Below are 20,143 nucleotides of genomic sequence, written 5' to 3' on the forward strand. Positions count from 1 at the left end.
GATATTCTTCTCTTGTCCGGCCCAACGTCCTGAAGTCATGGGATTGTTATGGTTGGAAAAGACCTTCAGGATCACCGAGTCCAACGCCCTGCCTGCTAAACCGCATCCCGAAGCGCCTTGTCTGCGCGTTTCTTGAACACTGCCAGGGACGGTGACTCCACACTTCTCTGGGCAGCGTGTTCCAATGCTTCACCGCTCTTTCCATGTGGAGGATTCCATGTACAAAGTCCTGGCTGCTTTTTCGAGGCGGAAGAACCCTCTAAAGTGTTTTGGTGGTTCCTTTTATTAAAAAAAAAAATCACTCTTGGTGGAATTATTTCACTGCAGGCACCCAAGGAAGGCTGCCCAAGGTGCAGGAGCCATGGCTCTGTGCATAGGGCCCCTTCCTTGCAAGGGACAAGCTCCGCTGGAGCTCTGGGACTGTCTTCATAACACCCCACACCCCAAATACTTCTCTTTTAAGAGAAGCTCTTTTCTCTCTCTCTCTCTCTCTCTGAAAACATTCTCTCATTTTTTTTTCCATACATTTTCAGGCAGCGCACGGCCTGATTGAATGAGAGGCAGACCTGGCTTGGTCAGGCTGTACAGCCAGGCACAGGAAATGGGTGTAGAAAGAGTTAAGTCGCAGCAGCCCCTTTAGATTGGTCTGAAGTGTTGTGAAGTTGCTTCAGCTTAGTGATGATTTCTGCCAAACCAGAATCTCTGTGTTTGGGATTCACTGTTGAAATATTGAGTTGAAAATTTTGAGTTGAAAAGTTCCACGTATTTTTTTTTTAAAGGAAAGTATGTCTCTTGTGTAATGTGTTACATAGAATGTCACACGTTGTATTTTATAGAAAAGGATAGTAAGAAGGACAATTAGCATTCTAATTTACCAACTGAATCTGCCCCCTGGTAATTCTTTCCACATTACGTCTTGTTTTTTTGTTTGTTTGTTTGTTTGTTTTTCTTAAATTATATATTTAGATTTAATTATATACTATTACATAATAGTTCCCAGCTTGTAAATTTCAGGTCAGTCTAATGTGAAGATACATATGCTATGGCTGGGTCCATGAGGCGAGCAAGTGTGGCCACAGTGTAATAGTACCTGTTTTCAGGCTTAAATTTTGAAAATGTCTGGTTTGGAATTGTTCAGAAATAAAGTTTTGGTTTGAGCTCAGGATGGAGGTTGATGGACTGACTTCTGAGCAATGGACATTATGGACAGAAGAGATTATGATCTAAAACTATGAAAGAAAAGGGTGATTTGTGGGTTTTTTTATTTGTTTGTTTGTTTGGCTGATGCCTGCTTGTCTGCCCAGTTCTATTTCTGCCCAGTTCTAAATACCTATTGTTTACATTTTTATTGTGCACATGTAGCTTTTGTGAAGACACAGTGGTAGGCCTGCATATATAGCCATTCTGCATAAACATAAGCAAGTTTCTGTGCTTCTGTGGCATATCTGTGTATTTTGAGTATGTAACTGAAAATATGCTTCATGAAGCATGCCGTTTTGGCTGAAGTGAAAGGCTGTCTTGCTGAGGAAGACCAAAGATAAAGCAGTTCCCAGGCCATAGTTCAGGATTGTAAATTATGCAGGGGAATGTAAATTATGCAGGGAAGTTTCACACTCGTTTGGGGGAAATAATAGTGCTCACAAGACAATTGAACACTTTTTTTTTTCTTTTTAATTAAGTGGACAACCATTACCCAGTGGCACATGACTGGGATGTGATTTTTTCCCTGGGCCTGTGGAGGAGGCAACTGCAAACAAATTTCACTGCATGCACCTCAAAAACTTTCTGTTGTTTGCCTTATTGTTTCAGGGAAATATTAAGGTAAATAATAAGAGAGAGAGCAATAACATTTGGCCTAAATTCTAGTGTCCGCTTCGTAACTGAGCACAGTAATGCCTTCAGCTTGCCCATCCCATTTATATTTTCCCATCAGTCAGCTTGACAGAACAACATGCCCTTTCAATAGGACATGTCATTCTCATTAGATGGATGGCCACATTTGGTGACCATAACCTAGAGGACGATGTGCTCTTTGAAGAAGTGTGGAGAGCCTGAATCAACTTTCCCTTGTTGCAGTCATGTCAGGGCAGAAGTGGTCTTCACAGCCAGGTAGCTCTAAAAGACTTCATGGCCTTTGAGTAACTGGAGACTTGGAGGCAGGGGAAGGAATCTGGAAACCTCAACTGGTTTTCCTAATGACTTTGAAATGTGTTCCATCATCCCTTGATATGGACTAGGTAAAAGGATACGTAAAACAGCTTGAGGGTGAGATTGAGGCTCTATATTATGTCACCTGCAATTGTTAGCTTGTTTAACAACCCTGAAATACCCTGCTGTGAGGACCTGGAGAGGAAAAACTCTTAAAACATCTTTCTCCTGAAGGGCATAGAAAGGGATGTCAGAGCCCTGAGAAGCCAGATGGAGGCTGGAAGGAGAAGACTTGGCATTTTTACATACTAGGTATGAGAGTTGTGCAGCTCTTGAATGTTTCACGGTCCCATGCATGTGTCCCTGCATCACACATACAAGCAGTGTGCCCTTTCTCACACTCTGGGGCTCCACATGTCATATGGTAGCAGAAAGAAGAAAGGCTGTGAACATGTGCTGCAGTAGGCGATGTTTGTTCGGCTTCATGGGACACTGACGCTCCAGGAGTCAGGAAGGCTCATTAATAAGCTGCCACCTTGCACAATGTCCTTTGCTGTCCTGTGACTTACAAATGCAAACATGAGCAACGTTAGCATGCCACCTCCGGTGTCACATATGATAACATGTGGCATCTTCAGCATCTCAGAAGAGTGCTGAGGTCTAAGTGTTGTCAAGTGCAAAATCAGTTGAGATAGGTATAAGTCTAATCTGTTCCGTGGACACACATATGAGGTAAAAATACAATGAAGAACATCTTCTACTGGGCGGTATTTGGGTGAAAATAACTAAATTAATTTGGTCTCTGGCTGTATATTGAACACTGTTTCTCAGTGTTGCTAATGACTAATATTGTGTATACGTTCCTAAGTATACCAGACAGTTTATAGTATTTATGCAAGTTTAAACAACAAAAAAGAAAAACGAGTTGTATAATGAGATTGACCAGATTCAGCTTTCCTGAGCTAAAGCAGTGGCACCGTGCTTTGCAGTTGGGTTTCCATTATGGTGAAGGAAGGGTTGCAGTAGTAACAGTGAAAACATTTTCCTCTTGTATTTCCTGGGTCAAAATTGACCTTCTCTTGCTTGCTATGTGAAATTTTAAAATAGTTTCTACTACTCTTTTGAAATTAGTTGTGAAAAAGGACATATTTTCCATGTTTAGCCAAGTAATACTCAGCAGAAAAAAATCACTTTGCTCTAGAATAAAATCTTTTACACAGAGAATTAAAACCAGTAATCACAGATAGGCTTATCTTGCAGTAAGCTTCCTAGGCGGTGTTACCTTTAGACAAGCCTTGGATCTCACAATATGGAAGAACTGAAAACTGTGAGGGCCTGGAGTGGAAAAGAGCCTAAGAAGTGAAGAATGTCCCCTTATACAGCTCTCAGCAGAGGGGCTGAGATGATGGTCATTTGGCAATTATGGAATATGGAACTCCATGGAATAGGGGAGTGGAAAGGTAATCTAAGGTCTTTAGGCCTAAACCACTTCGTTTAATTCCTAAAACTTCAATGGACTTAATAACAAGGACCTCACATATCACTCGCTGAAACCACAACAGAGAAAACACATCCGAGCAAAGTGAACCGCTTTCAACCAAGTGGTTCAAAAATGGGTCATGATCCTTGAACAAGGACGGTCTACCAGCAACAGCAATATATTGATATACCAGACCTAAATAATTGCTATGAATAACTTAAATTACATCAGACTTGTATTGTCTAGAGTTGAACAGACAAATGGGTTGAATGCCATCTGTTAACAACTAGTGCTGCTAACTTGGTGTTTGCATACTTATTCATATTTAAGAAGAGATTTTTAAAAAAGCATAACAATGACAGTTTTCTAAGCTAAAATGCATGAATAACATTGATGCTTCTTATTTATATGTCTTTTTTGCAGACAAGAAAAAGGAGAAATCAGAAGTTACGAGTGTTCGCTGGTTTACGAATCTAAGATGGAGAGGAAAAAAGATAGTAACTTGACAGAGCACAGTATGAAGCTACTTAAGATTAACAGGCTGGAAGAAATCAATGTACGATACAACAGTAACAGGCTGGAAAAAACAGCCTTTTTTAAGAGCAAGGAAAAAGTGGAGAGGACTAGAAGATTTCAGGAAGGAAAAATCAGTGACTCAAAGGCCGGAGCAGAAGATAAAGAGGTAACTAGCCAACTAACTGTATCATCCATGTTGTCTTACCACAAGCACTTCCCTTCCTTCAGCAAGTTAAAGAGTTGACTGTGTACATGTCTCAGTGCAGTTGGACAGGGCACTATTCCAGGGCACTATTCCAGACTGTGGAATATGCCACAGGCACTATTCCACGCTGCATGCCATGCTTGTATGGCTGAGCATTTGTCCTCTAGCTCTGTGCTGTATCTGTCCCCAGTGAGAGTGGTGCTGGGAACTGCATGACATGGTCTCTGGCAGGAAAATTACTCTGTGTTCAACAAAAACATCTTTAGAAGTAGCAAAGTACTTCCTAATACTATGCTTTTCCTATGGGAAAGTCTAGAGGAGCCACTATTTTTGTCGATCTGCCGACAGGAACTAAGGAAAAGAGCTTGCAGTGGTGCAATCAGAAATTAATTTTACATGCCGGTTTGTAAAGAGGCTTGAAGAAAAGCTTGTGCTGTGGCTACTGGCTCTGCTGATACAGCAAAGCAGATTTTCAAGGATTCTGAGTATTCACCTATTCAGATGATATCCTGAAGTATTTGTGTAAAGTAATTTCACGATGTTTTGATCTGTATTCAAAACTCAATAAGTTGAATTTTTCATTATTCTGCTGGATATTAGTCATTAATCTGTTGGGTCATTTTTGTATAAAATTCTTCCAGTCTTTGTAAGCTGACACTTTTTTTTTAGACAAGGAAAACTGAAGTCTATATTAAAAGAAACCAAAGCAAGATACAGTTTCATTTACTGTTACAGTGAAATTGACAGTTAAAATGTATTTCCGGTGTTTAGGGTTGTTACTGGCTCTTTCAAGACATATTTCTTTTAGAGTAAAATCAAATTTTGCACAGTTAAGAAAGTAAAAACAAACATTGCTGCTATACAGTTCTTTGTTATTCCTTTGATTTTTGTGTCTTCGGGATATGTAAACAGGTATTAAGCCTGGATCTCCATCCGTAGCTTCTAGAGCTGCTTTGCCTATCTTACCTTTCTTATTCTGATGACAAATTGGAGCTAGTACCTGGATTGGTGCAAGATTTTTCTCATTTTTTGATGCAAAAATCTCTAACGGATTGCCTTGATTTTTGCTTCTTGAGGCTCATGGCTGGAATGAGCTCTTTGTTAGCAGTGCTGTAGGAGAAGGCAGGAAGAGTTTGGAGTGTCCTAGGAGAGGGGTAGGCAGCTAAAGTTTTAGAAGACGAACAGCTAGTTGGTAAGCTAGAGAAATACATTTCTGCATTCCAGTTTTGGCTTATGAGTCTTTTGGAGGCAAACCTCGAAAGGTGAAAGGCAGTCTACCTGAACTCCGGTGATACACCAGGAGATCACTGCAATGAAGATTCCACATGCAGAAGCATTAGCTATGTTTCTTTGACGCTCACAAGCTTTGAAGTTGATTGCAACATACAGCGCTTTAGGCATATCTCAGGGACTTACAGTAGTGGGCCCTAGCTGTGCTGTCCATGTTGGTTAAAGGAAAACTGAGACCTTCACTTTCATAGCTCTTAGCTTGGACTGGTTGTCTGATAAATAGTTTTATTATACTGATCAGAAGGAAGGCAGAAAGAAAGGAAGATTATGCTGGCAAGAAATACAGTAAACACTACGTAGGTGTACGTATCTACATGTGTAGCTTGTGGGTCTTTCTACATAATTTCTGTGGATGAAGTCCTGCTGACTTTGAAAGCAATGACAAAACATCTGTTCACTTCTGTGGGAGTGGGTTATTTCTCAAAGAGTCCATCCAATAGAAAGTGGGAAAACTGTGTAGCAGCTTGAAGAAATTAATGCTATCTGAGACTATTTAGTTATAGTTGCAGAAAAAAATATTCGCCTCCTCCAAACAACTATTTTTCTAGATTCTTTTCCCTAAATTAGGGAAATACAATTAAAAAATAGTCTAAAAAAAGACTCTCCGGGGCCATTAAAAACCAGCTATGGAAAGGTGTTGACCATTAAGGATATACTGATTGATTAGGGTATAATGTATGCCTGGGGATTGCGAAGAAGCTGTGGTGTTTAAGTCCTCTAGATGGCACCCTTTGCCACAGTAGCTCTCTACTAGGTGCAAGAAGGTGCATCAAAATAAGTCATCACAAAACTGTTCGTTATCCTGATTTACATGCTTTTTATTTAGAATGTCCTTTTGCCTCCCATTGGCCAGACAGTGGACAGTGTCTGTGTGTAGGTTCTGTCCACAGAAATGAACACAGCGTTTCACTTCAGGTGATAACGTTCATAAGTGAAAAGCAGTTTATTTTACAGAAGCAGATCTATATCTGAGAGTAGATGAAGAAAGCCCCTGGTCTGTTGCTGCTCCATTGCACTGCACAGCCCCACCAAGCAGTTGTGCAGGTTGAAGGAGGGCCGAGCATAGGGTAGGGACAGGCAAGAAGGTGAGACCACCTCTTTTGGCAGCAACATTAGCTTATGTGAATGAAAATTGATTGTGAAACTACTGCACAATTTACCCAGCTGCATCAGCTCCCCAGCTAGGTGACTCAGCCACAGCTACATACTCTTAGTGGACAGAATTGCAGTTTCTTCCTTCTGGCTCTTACTTGGTTAACAGTGGGTGTAGGAATGGGGTTCAGAGTGTACAATTTTGAAACACCATCCAACTTGAAGGTATCTGTTCCCCCTCCTTAGTTACAGAACAATTCTAAATACTGCAGAAGTGTTTTCTTTAGGGATAATGTTTTTTTAACCCAAGTTCCCTGGTTCTAATACATGCATGTGGAGTCTTTCTATTAATTATGTTCTATTGAAGCTGCTGGGTTTGTATTTAGAAAGTAACAGAATCATATCACCTATGGTAGATAGTAATAACTACTTCTTTTTTTCAGGAAAGCAGTATGAAATAAACATTTGATAATATCATTTACGTATTCAAAGCCTGACCAATTCCTTGATTTACCATCTGTCTCCTTTACTTATTTGCTATGCAGTTTCAGTACAGTATTCATCTGGGCAATATGCTATGACAGTAAAGGTATCACCTATGCCTGCACCTATGCACCTAAGCATGATCAAGCTTTCCCTTGGAGGTCTAAGCATCAGGAAGGACTTTTAGCAGGAGCTCAGGTACAACTGAATTACTCTTGGTAATGAGTCATTAGCTGTCCCGTGAGCCGTGGCAGCTGAATGCTTGCACACTCACAGGCCAGTGCAAAATAGAAAAAAATGGCATTGGTAGAAGGTACTGATTTAAATTTTGAAAACAAGGCCCATTAATAATTCAGCTCAGCTAGCACTGTTGGATATACTCAGTACTTGGTCTTCAGTGCTGTGTTAACCTGGGCCTGGGTTAGTAAATTGTCTGCTTATTCCGTTCTCCAGTCAGAATATTATAATTCTTGTCTCCTTACAGCTTTCTTTCACCCTGCTTACCACCACCACGGTTTATTTAAGTTATTTTCTGTGCAGTTTCTGCATAGGAGAGATAAATTGGCCTTGATGGTAATGCTAGCTGTATCCATTTCTGTTTCTAGTGGAGGCCACACTCATGGCAATATTTCAAACAAGGAACAAAATGATTGTTGTTGCATTGTTGCAGTTTAACCAGGAGTAATTTGCTCCACCCCCAAATGCTGTTTGAAATATTTCTCTGAATATTTTGACAGAAAACTTTTGTATTTAACCTTAATAATGGCACTAATAAAATCCTGCAAAAGGTTCTGCAGTGAGACTTCTTAACTAGTAAATAAGACATCAAAAATTGCAAGGCTTCCTCTAGTCTCAAGATCAAAGCACATGTCAAAAATTGTGCTTGGTGTAGATCAGAAAAAGCTAAGTGGTCTTCAGCCAAGCTTGAGCCTAGTTCCTTCCTCAGGCTCCTTCTTGGTTTGCTTGAAATACTGTCATCAGGCATCATATTACCCAGCTCAGCTTGGTGCCGCGTCACAAAATACCCTGTCTGCAGAACATTTTCCACATCCCAAGTTCACGGCAGTCTGTTGTCATGTGTCTGTGATTTCATGATTTTAGGCAGTTTTTACTTAATGCCCCCAGTTCCCATCTGCGAAATAGAGGACTGTGAAGCTTTCCTGGTTGTAAACAAACAACTTTCACCACATGACAACTACGTAACAACTCAAAATGGGACCTGAGGGTGCTCTGAGTCTCAGATGGTAGGAGATGACTAGGAAAGGAATACTATGATTCTAATTTTTAATCTCTTGATATTTCAAATAGTGTCACAATTTTCATAGTTTGATTTGTGAATTTGTACTAGTACTTCAGATTTCTAATACTCAAGTTATATGTCTGCATGTTAAATTCCTTGCTTGCTCACCTCTAATCATACAAATACTCAATCAGAGAAGACTTTACAGTTTCTTCACAGTGCTTCATCTTCCACCGTGACATTTTTACTCCATAATTATGGGTATGTCCTGCACAGAACACCCTTTCTTTCTCAGATTTCTAGTTTTCTATCTCTAGAAATAAAACAAATTTCCGTGGCTTGTTATGGTGCTAGTAGCAGGATCTTTATTATTAAAGTTGCTTACTGTTTCCAGTTTTAATATCCGGTTTTCTTTTTTTTTATAGATATGCCAGGTTTCAAATGCTTCAACCAAAAATTTCTATGCCAACTTTGCCTCACACAGAATTGCTTGGGAAATTCAGCAAAAGTTGTCTATTTCTATAAATTTTAGAAGCACATTGTCATGTCAGTGTTGAAAATTTTACATCCATTTGGTTGACATGATCCAGCACCTCCATCCTTTGGATCAAAGGCTTCATAACTGTGGTGGGCAAGGTGATACTAGGTAAGAGATGAGGAGGTAGATCCACTTCTCTGTGTGTTTTGGGTCTGAGGGCAATAGAAATAGACTGCAAGCACAGGAAGAGGAAGGACCACAGACAGTAATGGTACATCATATCAAATTTCCTGTGCACATACATGCTATGATGCACTTTAAATGACTGTCTTGAATTTTGCTCTTTGGGTAATTTTTTTTTCTTTTCTTGACTGTTAAAAGAAAGGAAAAAGAAAGGGGAGATCCAGTAGATCACCCATTGACCGATATCCTGAACTACTAACTGCAGTGGGATTGCGCTAATAGTTTGCTTTAATTTGAGAAGTTCTGAGATGGCAGAATAATTACCTTTCCAGCCAGTGCTCCACACATCTCATGTAGATCCCTGCACCTGTTTTGCACTCGTCAGTAGCCATCACTTCTTTTCCTTATAGGTCCAGGGAATGCGTTGAAGTGCGAGAGGGGATCCCGCGGTGCGTCGGTGCCTTCTCTAGCTAGGTGGTACTTATGGAAGTGGGGAGGGCTTTGAGGACGCCTGCCAAATTGCATCTGCTGGAGCAGGAGACCCAAGTTAATCAGCTGATTAAAAATAGAGAGATGGATCTAGCCCTGCAAAGAAATTTTGCTCGGATAGTAGCTAGTTTCTGCCTTTTGGCTTTGTATCTCTGGCACGCATTATGGACTGTGTTAGGCTGTGGAAGAAAGACGGCCATCCCTGCATCCGGAAGTGGACAGGTAATAGACAAAAGCTGGATATATTTCACTAATCAGTATTGATATTGTTTAACTGGGAGAATGCTGCTTGTGAGTCCAGGGAGAATGTGCATTTGCTTTTTAAACCAGTGTGCTCGTTCAGAGAGTGGGGGGAAAAAAGACCTTTTTCCTTTGCATCATCTTCATCTCATGAGAATAAGCCCTTCAGTAAATCCTAGACAGCTGATGCACTTCTTAGAAAGGTGCATCTCCTTCTTCCCATCGGAGTGTTTTGTCTTGCAACTAGAACATTCGGCAGCCTCTAGTGACCTCTGCTGGGTGCAGGGCAAAGGGTTGCTCCAAGTCCTCCCGCTTTGGCCGCTCTGGGAGTGAGCTAGCCAAGTCCTCTAGCTACACAGCTCTGAGATGCCCAGCATGGGTAATATCCGTTATTCGCCTGTTGCTGTCAAGTGAGCACAGCGTTGTCTGCCCCAGGAACCAGCAGTTAATTGAATGGTGTATTATTACGTTGTTAAGTGTTGCGGTTGAAGATGGCGCGTACGCTGGCAGCGTGCAGTGTTGTACCACCGTGCAGTGACGACCTGTCCTGTTTATCTCTGGAGCTTTTGGGAGAATTCTTAACAGGAAATGTTGCTTCAACAAAAAGAAATGCATGACTGTAGAAAGACAGAAAGGAAGACAATTGTTCTGAAGTAGCTTCATGGAGAAAGATTGCCAGAACGGTTAAATTTTTAATTAGAGTGCTGCAAAAGTTGAAAATTGTCTTGTGGGAAAAAATCATCCGCAGAATCTCAGAAAGGAGAGGAGTTTGAGTTCTGGAGTGTCTGCAACGGCACTGTGTATCTGCACTCAATATTATTTCATCGAGAAATAGAAGAAAGCCAAAAGATAACTTAGGAGTCTTTATAAGCATTCTTGTGATAACCTCAGAAGCTCTTTATGTGAATGTCTTCTAAGTTGTCAGAAAAGATGTTCTTTCGAACTAAATACTATTTTTCTTCCAGTAAAAGTTAGTAAAACAAAAAGGAAGACTTTATTAAGGTTTTTGATTATGTCTTCTATGACTTACAGGGATTGATAGAAAGAAAGAAAGTAAAAAAGGAGATGTTGAAAAAATATATATGTTAAAATGTCTTTATGTTGTTTATTTGGTTAAGTGTCAGTTACAGGATGATTATTTTTTGAAACATTCAGCAAGTAATGAACTTGCAGTGGGTGCATTCTTCAACGAACTTGGTAAAAGAGAGAGAACTAGCTTTTCAATGTCGTACTGTCAGAGAATGTTATCCACGATATGGAGCTCTGTTGGACCTAAGGTTCAGTCACATTCAATTACTGAAGCCATTAACAGTGTAGAGTTGTACATTTTATGCAAGGCAGTCAGACGAGTGTAATAAAGAGAAGCCAAGTTATGAATATGCACGTCAATAATATCATAACATTTTGATCATAATAGAATGTGGCAAATAATCAAGTCTGTGGTTGGTGATGTGCAGTTTGTCTCTGATGCGGTCTGAAACTTATTTCACTTGGAGTTAGGGTTGAAAAAAGATCCACTTTTTAATGTCCAACTTTCATTAAAATTGTACTGCTGTTCTTAGATAAACTGTAGTATTTAAGAGAAGCATTCCAGTCTTCTGTTCACTGCATTTATTTTGCTTTGCTGATGTAAATTCATTTTCCAGTTTCTAAGGTCTTTCTAAGGCTGCTGCATTAATTGTTATTTGTCAGCAAGAGCAGTCTATCTATTGTATCTATTATTGCAAAATAAATAATTTTAAAATATCTTTTGTTAAGAATATTTAGTCCTTACCAGAGCTAAGGTACTCTTTCCTAAATTTTGAGATAGTCAGTAACTAACTAACTGAGCTGTTTTTCAGTTTTGCTGCGTACATTGTAAACCCACTTCTAAAATTCAAAGTGGTCACATCTGTCAGACATCTGGGTTTTTTTTTATTGCTTTGCATCTTACCTGCCTTGTTCTTTTGAGTTAAAAAGATCTTATGGAAGGTGTAAGGTTGACAGGTATCTCCTGAGCCCCTGTCCATGAAAATGGGCTCAGAAGTATTTCAAAGCAGTACATGGGCTCAGAAGTATTTCAAAAGCAGGGCAAGCTCCGTTAACCAGGAGCTGCCAGGATGTGCACACTCAGGGACTTGTGGATAATAAGAGTACTTGGCTTTAGGAGGAAATGAGGCAACAGCAGGATAAGACCAGGATTGCTGTGTCATCTCTGGACCTCATGGCATGCCCATTCCAGCCTTATCCTTCCTCCTCTCCTAGGAAAGTGTTGTTTTCATCTGCAAATAAACCATTCCTAGAGCTCCCTTGTTCCTCTGCATGCTGGTGTGTGGTTTGTGGCTCTCAGACCTGTGAAGGTTTTGGGCTGGTGTGAGCAGAAAGGCTGGTGATCTCTAGCAGAGTTTGTCTACTTCTGTGAAAGTTTGGAGAAAATAGAGGCGAGACCTAAAGAGCTGTGCTCGTCTTGCTTATTTTTCTGTGATTATGGAAGCTTCTGTGATTATGGAAGTTTGGCTTCCTGAGTGAGCATGAAGGATCATTGCTACCCTTTGGTCATGATGCACCTTCCTCAAAGTGGTGATAACCAGGGAAGACAATTTAGAGGTAAGACCCATTTTCTTTATGTGATGTTGTAGCAGAGGAATGGCACAAGCAGCAGGTTAGTGTCCCTTTGGGAAGCCTTTAGCCAGTGAAGATATGAGCTTTGCATTAAACTCTTTTATCTTATGAATATTATGGATCTTATGAAGGCTGTAGAATCTTACTGCACCTGTGTGTGTTGCTCTTAAATCTTCCTCTTTTTTGTGCCACGTTACGCATAGTTTAAAGCAGACCTTCCTCTAAACAAGTTAAATATGCAGGTGGGACAGGATCACATCCCTTATATGTCATGTTGTTGGATGGATAATGGATATGACTGAATGCAAATATGCAACTCGTTTCCAGGCCTATTCTGGTCTCTGAGAGCCCAGTTCCTCCATTATCAAGCTCTCAGTTTCAGTGAAGATTATAATGAATGTGCAGCATTGGAATGCATGAAAAGCAACAGGATAAATGACCAAATAGTTATAATTCCCCTCATTAGCTTTGCTTTTTTTCATATCTATTCAGCAGTTTTTAAAGTGGCTTTGATACTAATATTTCTGTTCTTAGAGCAAGCACAAGTCCTTGCAAGGATGGACAGATAGGATCAACTCCAAAGAATTCATCGTCTAAACAGCTGGATAAGGGACCAGTGAAATGAGAAACAGATACAAAAATGGATGAAGAGTCTCCTCAGGTCTCCCTGTCTGTCAATGACAGAGAGATCTGTGACATAGAAAGGAAGTGGCTGACTCTCTGTCTAGTATCCTCTTCACAAGGTTATATGCCAAGATTTGGGAGGAGGCATGTCTCAGAACCCTCCATTTACTGGATCCCAAACATTTCATGGAAGTTTATTACTTTGTATAGCTCCCTCATACTATTTGATCAGAAATATAACCTTTCAGAAATCTGTAGCATCTTCCTACATGTTTTCTTTATTTTTTAGTGCTAATTTATATGCAGTTTTCCTCCTCTTTGCCCAGCTTTTTCTCCTTATTTTTTATTTGGATCCGATGAGTTCTGTGGTAGGAGCTTTATTCTAACCTTTGGAATTAGTAACTGTTAAAGCATAAGGAGTTAGATCCCTTTTTCATGCAATAAATATATAGATACCTTTCTCTGTACAAACATAGAATCTTGGCTGCTTAGAAAAATACATCATTCCTTTAAAAACTACACTTGGATCTTAAGAGAGGTAAAATACAGTGTTGTCCTTAGATGCATGGTTTAGCAGAGAATTTTTTTGGCCATGATCATTTGAAGGTGTCTCATTACAGCTTACCTAACCAGCCAATTTGTAATATATACTGAGATGCAGGGAGATATATCCAGAGTACCTCTGTGACCTTTCTCTTCTGGCAGCCGTTCTAGCTGTGCAGTATCTGGTGGACATGTTTAGCAATAGTCCTGGTGCAATAAAAATGACTTTCCAGTGCTGAGTACAGTGTAAGGATTCCAAACAAGGGCCTTTTCAATGGAGAGATTGCATTTCTGTTTCCTTGAACAGAAACCTCATGTGTAATGAGCATCTTCAAAAGCTGATCTTCATTGTTCCCCTTACATGGATAATTCAATGTAATTTTTGTGGGGTTTTGTTGTTGTTGTTGTTGTTCTGCATTTACTAAAAATCCTAACGTTTATTTTTCACTCCCGAGTTAATCAAAACCTGTAATTGTATTGAAAATATAACTGTTAGTTACATATTGTATAGTAGATAAGGGAAGCGCTTTTTTAGGGGGATTTTTGTCTGTTTTTTAAGTACTTTACTAACGTACTTTTAAGTACTTGACTGGCATTTACAAATGAAATTGCTAAAGGAAATGAAAATGTTGTTCCATAATATGTGCTTATGGCAAAGAAAGAACAGAGGATATTATTATAATTAACATAAAAGAACTTGTTACTGGTGCTAAGAATAGAAATATTTTTCCATAGTTCTCTATCTTCCAGGCTAACTAAGCAGAAATACTGGTACAGAAGATCTCCTTAGCTCCAAGCCTGAACTAAATAGTGATTGAGAAGATATGTGGCAGACAGATGTAATTTCAGCTAATGACTCAATCCAGTTTTAAGCCTGTTTAATTGACCTCAGATGTTAAATAGTGACTATAGTTGAAGATGATGAAGGAAAATTATGGCCTTTTATCTTAATTAGTTGCTGGCAGTGAGACAACAAGATGCAAGATGATTTTCTGTTGAACTTTGATGCCATGGTCCTTAACGTCATCATTATATTTTAAAGGAGGTGTTTGTTTACCAAGTGAAGTGCTGCTTTTGCCAAACCAAACACCATCTCTTTTCTTTCTGAAATTCATCCAAGATCCATGTTTGGTAGGTCTGAGCCTGGAGAAATTGCCTCTGGGCCCTGTCTGTTTCAGACCATCCCAAAGGAATCATAAATCTTTTGTTCACGATGCGTATTCCCTCCAACTTGTGCATCAACAGGATTTTATTATGATTCCATAACTTGCTGGTAAAAGCATCCTAGGAGTTGGAAGGTCTAAACATGAACACATGTAACTCCGCTAATACCAAGAGTGACCAAAAATCTATAGAATGAGGATGAATAATCAGACAAATTGACTGTAAACTATTAACTTATGTTCTCATTGAGTGGTATTTTTGTTTTAGGTCCTCCAGATCCTCCAAGTCATCCTTCCACAACAATATTCCATGCATTAATATCTGTCTCGTAGTTGCAGCCTTCCAGCACTACCTCCAAGATCTGTATCTTTAAACCTTCCTGTCTACAAGATTAAATTTTAGTCATAGAACAACTCGCTGTCGCTTCAAATGGAGATGCACACACAAGTCATTAAATGTTTATCTGAATACTAAAAATACACAGATTTTGAAGGCATTTCACCTTTGTTGTCTTGCTTCAATGTGGTGAAAGCAAGGTATATGCAACTGCTACTTCTCCTGTCATTTAATGTTAAAGACAGTATTTATAGTGCTGTCTCTGCTGTAAGGAAAGTATCTTGGACACATCATAATGCATAATAAAATCTTTATTACAACATGGTACAACAAACATAAGTTGTAAATTCACCTACAAGTCATTCATTAGAAAATGTTTCCTTCCGTCAGGAAGCTACATGAGAGAACAAGCAATGAAATCTTTAACCAGGAGTAATTCACAGTTGGCATTCTTAACAAGTCAAACATTTTATTTAGTGATCTTCTTATAAGGATCCCTATGAAATATTTTTGACTGCCAGCAGATTGATTCGAAGTGTATGTGAGGGCTGGTGCGGGACTTGTAGAGAGAGTTTGCGTGATGCATTTTGCCCTCTTCCTGGCTCAAGGCTATACAGTACTTGGTTCCTCTGCTCCATTAGCAGTAGTTTCTTGCCTGGTTGCATAGTTCAGGGAGCTTGCTCAGGATGCACCATTGCTCTTTATGTCCTCCAGCAATGCAATATTTCACTGCATTATAAATTATTTATTGTAAATAACTGTTTTTTATTTATTCCTGTAAATGAGTGACAGCCCTCAAGTCAGAGGGCTGACAGCCTAAGCAGGCAGGCCAGAACATCACAGAGAAGCAGGGGCTCAAGAAACGTGGAATGAAGCCTCCAAGGTCACCCGGTGGATCTGTGACACCAGTGGGGCTGCAAGCCAGACTCTGCCTCGAGGTTTGCTGCTCCCACAGCATGGCCCTCTTGCAGTGAAGGAAACTCAGCCTTCCTCATCACACCTGTTTGCTCTGTCTGGAAATGTGACACACGTTGTATAAAAGTCTTTATGTTATTAGCCAGCATTTGCCAAGTACGTGGGAGATTTTTTTTTCACAAAGTCTTCAGACATCTTCATTTCAGCATCACGCGACAGTGGTAGAGAAAATTGGCTTCTTAGCTACCTCGAGATTCCAAAATCAGTAGAAAGCTTAACTGGGATAATATAAGTTGGCAATAGTGATCTAAGCTGTATTTCCAGATTGCCAAGTCTCCTGTACATCCCTAAATCTCCTGCATCTGGAATAGAATTTCAGTGTATGCAGTGCCTGGAATTATTAATGGTTTCCCAAAATCGTCAGCAGATACTAAAGAAAAAATAGACTCTTAAAAATAGGAAAACATTGCTTTTCACTTACGCTTGACTTCAGAAACTTCAATTTACATTTCATTACATGGTAGTTTATAGAGATGCATCAAGACATGAAAGTTCAAGAAATGAAGTGCATGCTGTAGTGTTATATACAACTTTTATCAGTATGGATTTGGAATGAGACTTTACACTTGAGTGTCAAATGAACACGGGTTTAAGCCATACATTTTACAGAAAAATATTTTTAAATTGCTTTGGAGTATTTGTTCACTCCCTGTTAAATATGTGTCCTGTTTTTTCGTTTGTTTGTTTGTGTTTCTGTTGATCTAGAAAGGCAGGCTTGCTTCCTTAGGTCCTCATGGTTCTCTCCAAAGGAGTCATTCACTCAGTACTAGCAGGAGCTAGGTGAAACTAAAAGATAGCTGTCTGAGCTGTATAAAGCATTTGAAGTCCTGCCATCCATTTGTCAATTATAATTGCAAGCAAGCAAGTACTGTTTGTTGTGGTGGAAAGCTAATATTTTCGGTCTTCTAGTGGGCTAAATCCTCCTAGTAGAGGATATAGCCAAAGATGCTTCTGACTGTGTGTGGTCCTGAATTACACATCCCTTGCAGTGATTCTAATCTGCAATGCTTGTGTTCTGAAATGTTTTGTTAAATCAGGGTTGTTAGGCATTATTAATAACATATGTATTTATTTCTATAGAGGTGGTGAGGATGACCCTCAGTTGAGCATACATCAAATAAAAGACAACTGCTCTTCCAAGGAGCTCAAATTCCGAGTGAAGTACTACAAGAGGTTCAATCAAAAGGGGAATGACAGGATTAAACAATCCAGCTGTGGCTGAATGAGCTTCTCTTTGCTTAACCAGTATAATCTTTATAGGCTTCGCATCAGAGAGTTTTTTTAAGCTTCATTCTGAAGGGTTTAGCTTCTGTTAGCATTTTGCTGTATCGTGGATTGTATGATGAGCATTCTGTTGCTAATTCCTTGAAATAGGTTAGAATGGAAGAAAACAAAGAGAAAGCTAGAGGATAAATCAGAGGACAGAAAAAAGGCTGGCCCCTTTCTAGTTTCTTCTTGATTTTAAAAGTTCTACAAGTAGATCAAACCAGGCCAAACTCCTCTGGAGTTATGCAGGTTGACACAAGACAAGAATTGGTTTGCTGTGTTACAATGAGTGGAAAATGAAGAAACTTTGTTGGGATTGTTCCTTCTGTCCCCCTAGAACTGGAATAAAGTGTATATTTCAAATACAACTGGCCCAGCAGCCAGTCAGTTTTCATGCTGGTTTCACTTGTTCCTTTGAAATGTCAATTCCTTGGTCTATGAAGCTGAATTTATTGAAAGCCATTCAGAACCACTTGTGGCCTTTTTGTTCTTACTCATTTCTAATGCTTTCATGCTGATTTTCCCTGAAAATACCCCAGCATCTCTTCCTTTTTTCCTGAGCATCATGTGTTCCTTCGGATATGCATCATAGTAGGGGTCATACAATATGAGAAAGAAGTGTTTGGACTAAAAGCTGTTAGCTGCCTAAGCATCAGTTTAAAATCCCTGGCACAAGTCTGATCTCTCAGCAGTCTGCCCGTTGCTTTTCTTGGAATGAGATGGAGCAGGAATAAGTTTGCCTCCAACAGAGAGAAGTCCTTATCCAGGAGTGATATCCAGCACATGATACCTAAGTTCTATCTCACCTCAGAATATCACAAACTTTACGCACAGCTTATTTTCTATCAGGGCACTGAACACAGTAACTGAAGTTTACAGTGACCTCCAGTGGCGAAAAACTTTTTTGGAAGAATGACATAATTCATGCTCCAGTTATTTATCTGAGGTTTTGGGTAAATGAAGGGTCTACTCTTATAAATCCTATTACTTTCAGATTTATCTATCTTTTTTGTTTCCCTGTCTTGTATTTATTGTCCTTTTCTCTTTTTTTTTTTTCTCAGTCTCCACCCAGCATCCTTTTGCTTTTTAGATTTTCAGTAAATACAACCCACGTGACAGTAGTCATACTGGAGTCCTGTTATATATAAGCTATGTGAGACTTTGCTGATTGCATTTTGCCTAGTATAACAGTGTGAATGTGTTTTGGTCATTTTCTCCTCACAATCTTCAATTTCTTATTTATTTTCAGTAGTCTGCTCAGACTTCACAATTTCCTTAATCTCTTTCCACATCTCTCTCTTCCAAGTTATTCAAGTTTTCCCCTATGCTTAGAAAGACTTATGTTATTCATTGAGGACTTTCTCTGTTTCACTTAAACTGGCTTCTTCTAGGAAGCCTTGATAAAGTAATTTGCTTCAATTTCCTTCTCAGTCTTCTACGTTAAGTGTTGATTCTGCAGTGTATTAGCAATTTGGCTAACAACAATATTTTGAAATTGTTAATGTTAGAGTATAGAGTTTGAGAACCAAGAGAAAGATATTTCTGTGTCCTACAAGACAGCATATACCTTTATGCCTTAGAATCCCCTATAGCATTTTTTATTAATTAAATATTTGTCTTTGCTAACTCTGTGACTACTGTGGGCAGTATAGATTGGCCTGATTGCAGTCAAATTCATGCTATTGTTTATTTCTCCTTGTAGTATTACTGATCTTTCCCTACCCAAAATATAGAGCTATCTTCGATATGGAAAGTCAAGCTAGATTCTACAAAGAGCAGTCAAGATGTCAGGTCTTCTGTGGTTTTGAAGGGAATGGAAGTGTCTGGTTATATGATAGAAGAATCATTTGCTGTTCCCAGGTGATTTTCATTCTTTTATACTGAATATACCAGATAAATGTGGTAAGCATGCAAGGATCAGAATTCATTAGACTTCAGCCAGCTTTTGTGAATGCAAATTCATGTGTGTATGACTCAAAGTGGACGTACATTAATAATGAGATCTGTCATTTCCTAGGACTATGTAGATGGAGGAAAAAACAACACTTTTGAAGATCAGGCCTCAGAATTTGCAGAAGAGGTCCTATTTGCTGCCTTTCTGAACCAGGTTTTGCAAAATGTAATGGGTTTTTAATTCTTAAGGCCTTTCTTTGAGATGATACTTGAACGATTTTCAAAATAGAGTAATTTGTCTTGCTTGAGACAAGCTGAAGTTTGGCATCCAAACTAAGTCATTTAATGACACAAGAGAGCAGCCCACTGAAGGATAAAGCATGAGATATTCTCCTGAAAACTCTGCTTGGGTTGACTCTGTTCTAAGTCTTTCCTAAAGAGATCAGTTTGATGCTATTATATTGATGCCTTTAAAGAACCTTACGAACATCTGAAATGATCAGTGGGATGCTGTAGTATTTCCTTACAAACATTTGCCATGACCACACTGCAGAGTTGTGAGATATTCTATCATTCTTGTAGTAGAAAGGAGGACTTTACTCTCTCAATCAGACTTGTGCCTCCTGCACTCTGGGCCTCAAAGGGACAACTATGCTTGAAAAGGTAAAATTAAAGTTCTAACAGATAGAAAACTTTAGTACTGCACTGGCAAGGAGCCTGCTTAACTTTCTGGGAATCTCTCCTTGGCTTACTCCTTCTGAACAGTACAAATTCCTGGAAAGTGGAGTACAGGCATCTTATATGCCGTGGAACAAACGTGTATAAGAATAGCCCGTTCATGGCTATTTCATGGCTGACAAGAAAAAAAAAAACAAAAAAACAGGGCTCACACTGCAG

General features: G+C 39.4%; 1 protein-coding gene across 1 annotated transcript in view; it reads left to right on the forward strand.

The window, feature by feature from the left end:
- MYLK4 (myosin light chain kinase family member 4) overlaps positions 1-20,143 on the forward strand; it is a 75,702-nt gene that overhangs the window by 11,203 nt on the left and 44,356 nt on the right. Inside the window, exon 2 of the mRNA XM_088535671.1 lies at positions 4,052-4,310. Within this exon, the coding sequence (XP_088391797.1) occupies positions 4,052-4,310 (259 nt within the window). The remainder of the gene's footprint in view (positions 1-4,051; positions 4,311-20,143) is intronic.

This window comes from Tinamus guttatus, unplaced genomic scaffold (assembly GCF_059628265.1).
Source record: "Tinamus guttatus ecotype Peru unplaced genomic scaffold, ASM5962826v1 Tinamus_guttatus_pri_ptg000639l, whole genome shotgun sequence".
In the NCBI taxonomy this organism is placed as follows: Eukaryota; Metazoa; Chordata; class Aves; order Tinamiformes; family Tinamidae; genus Tinamus; species Tinamus guttatus.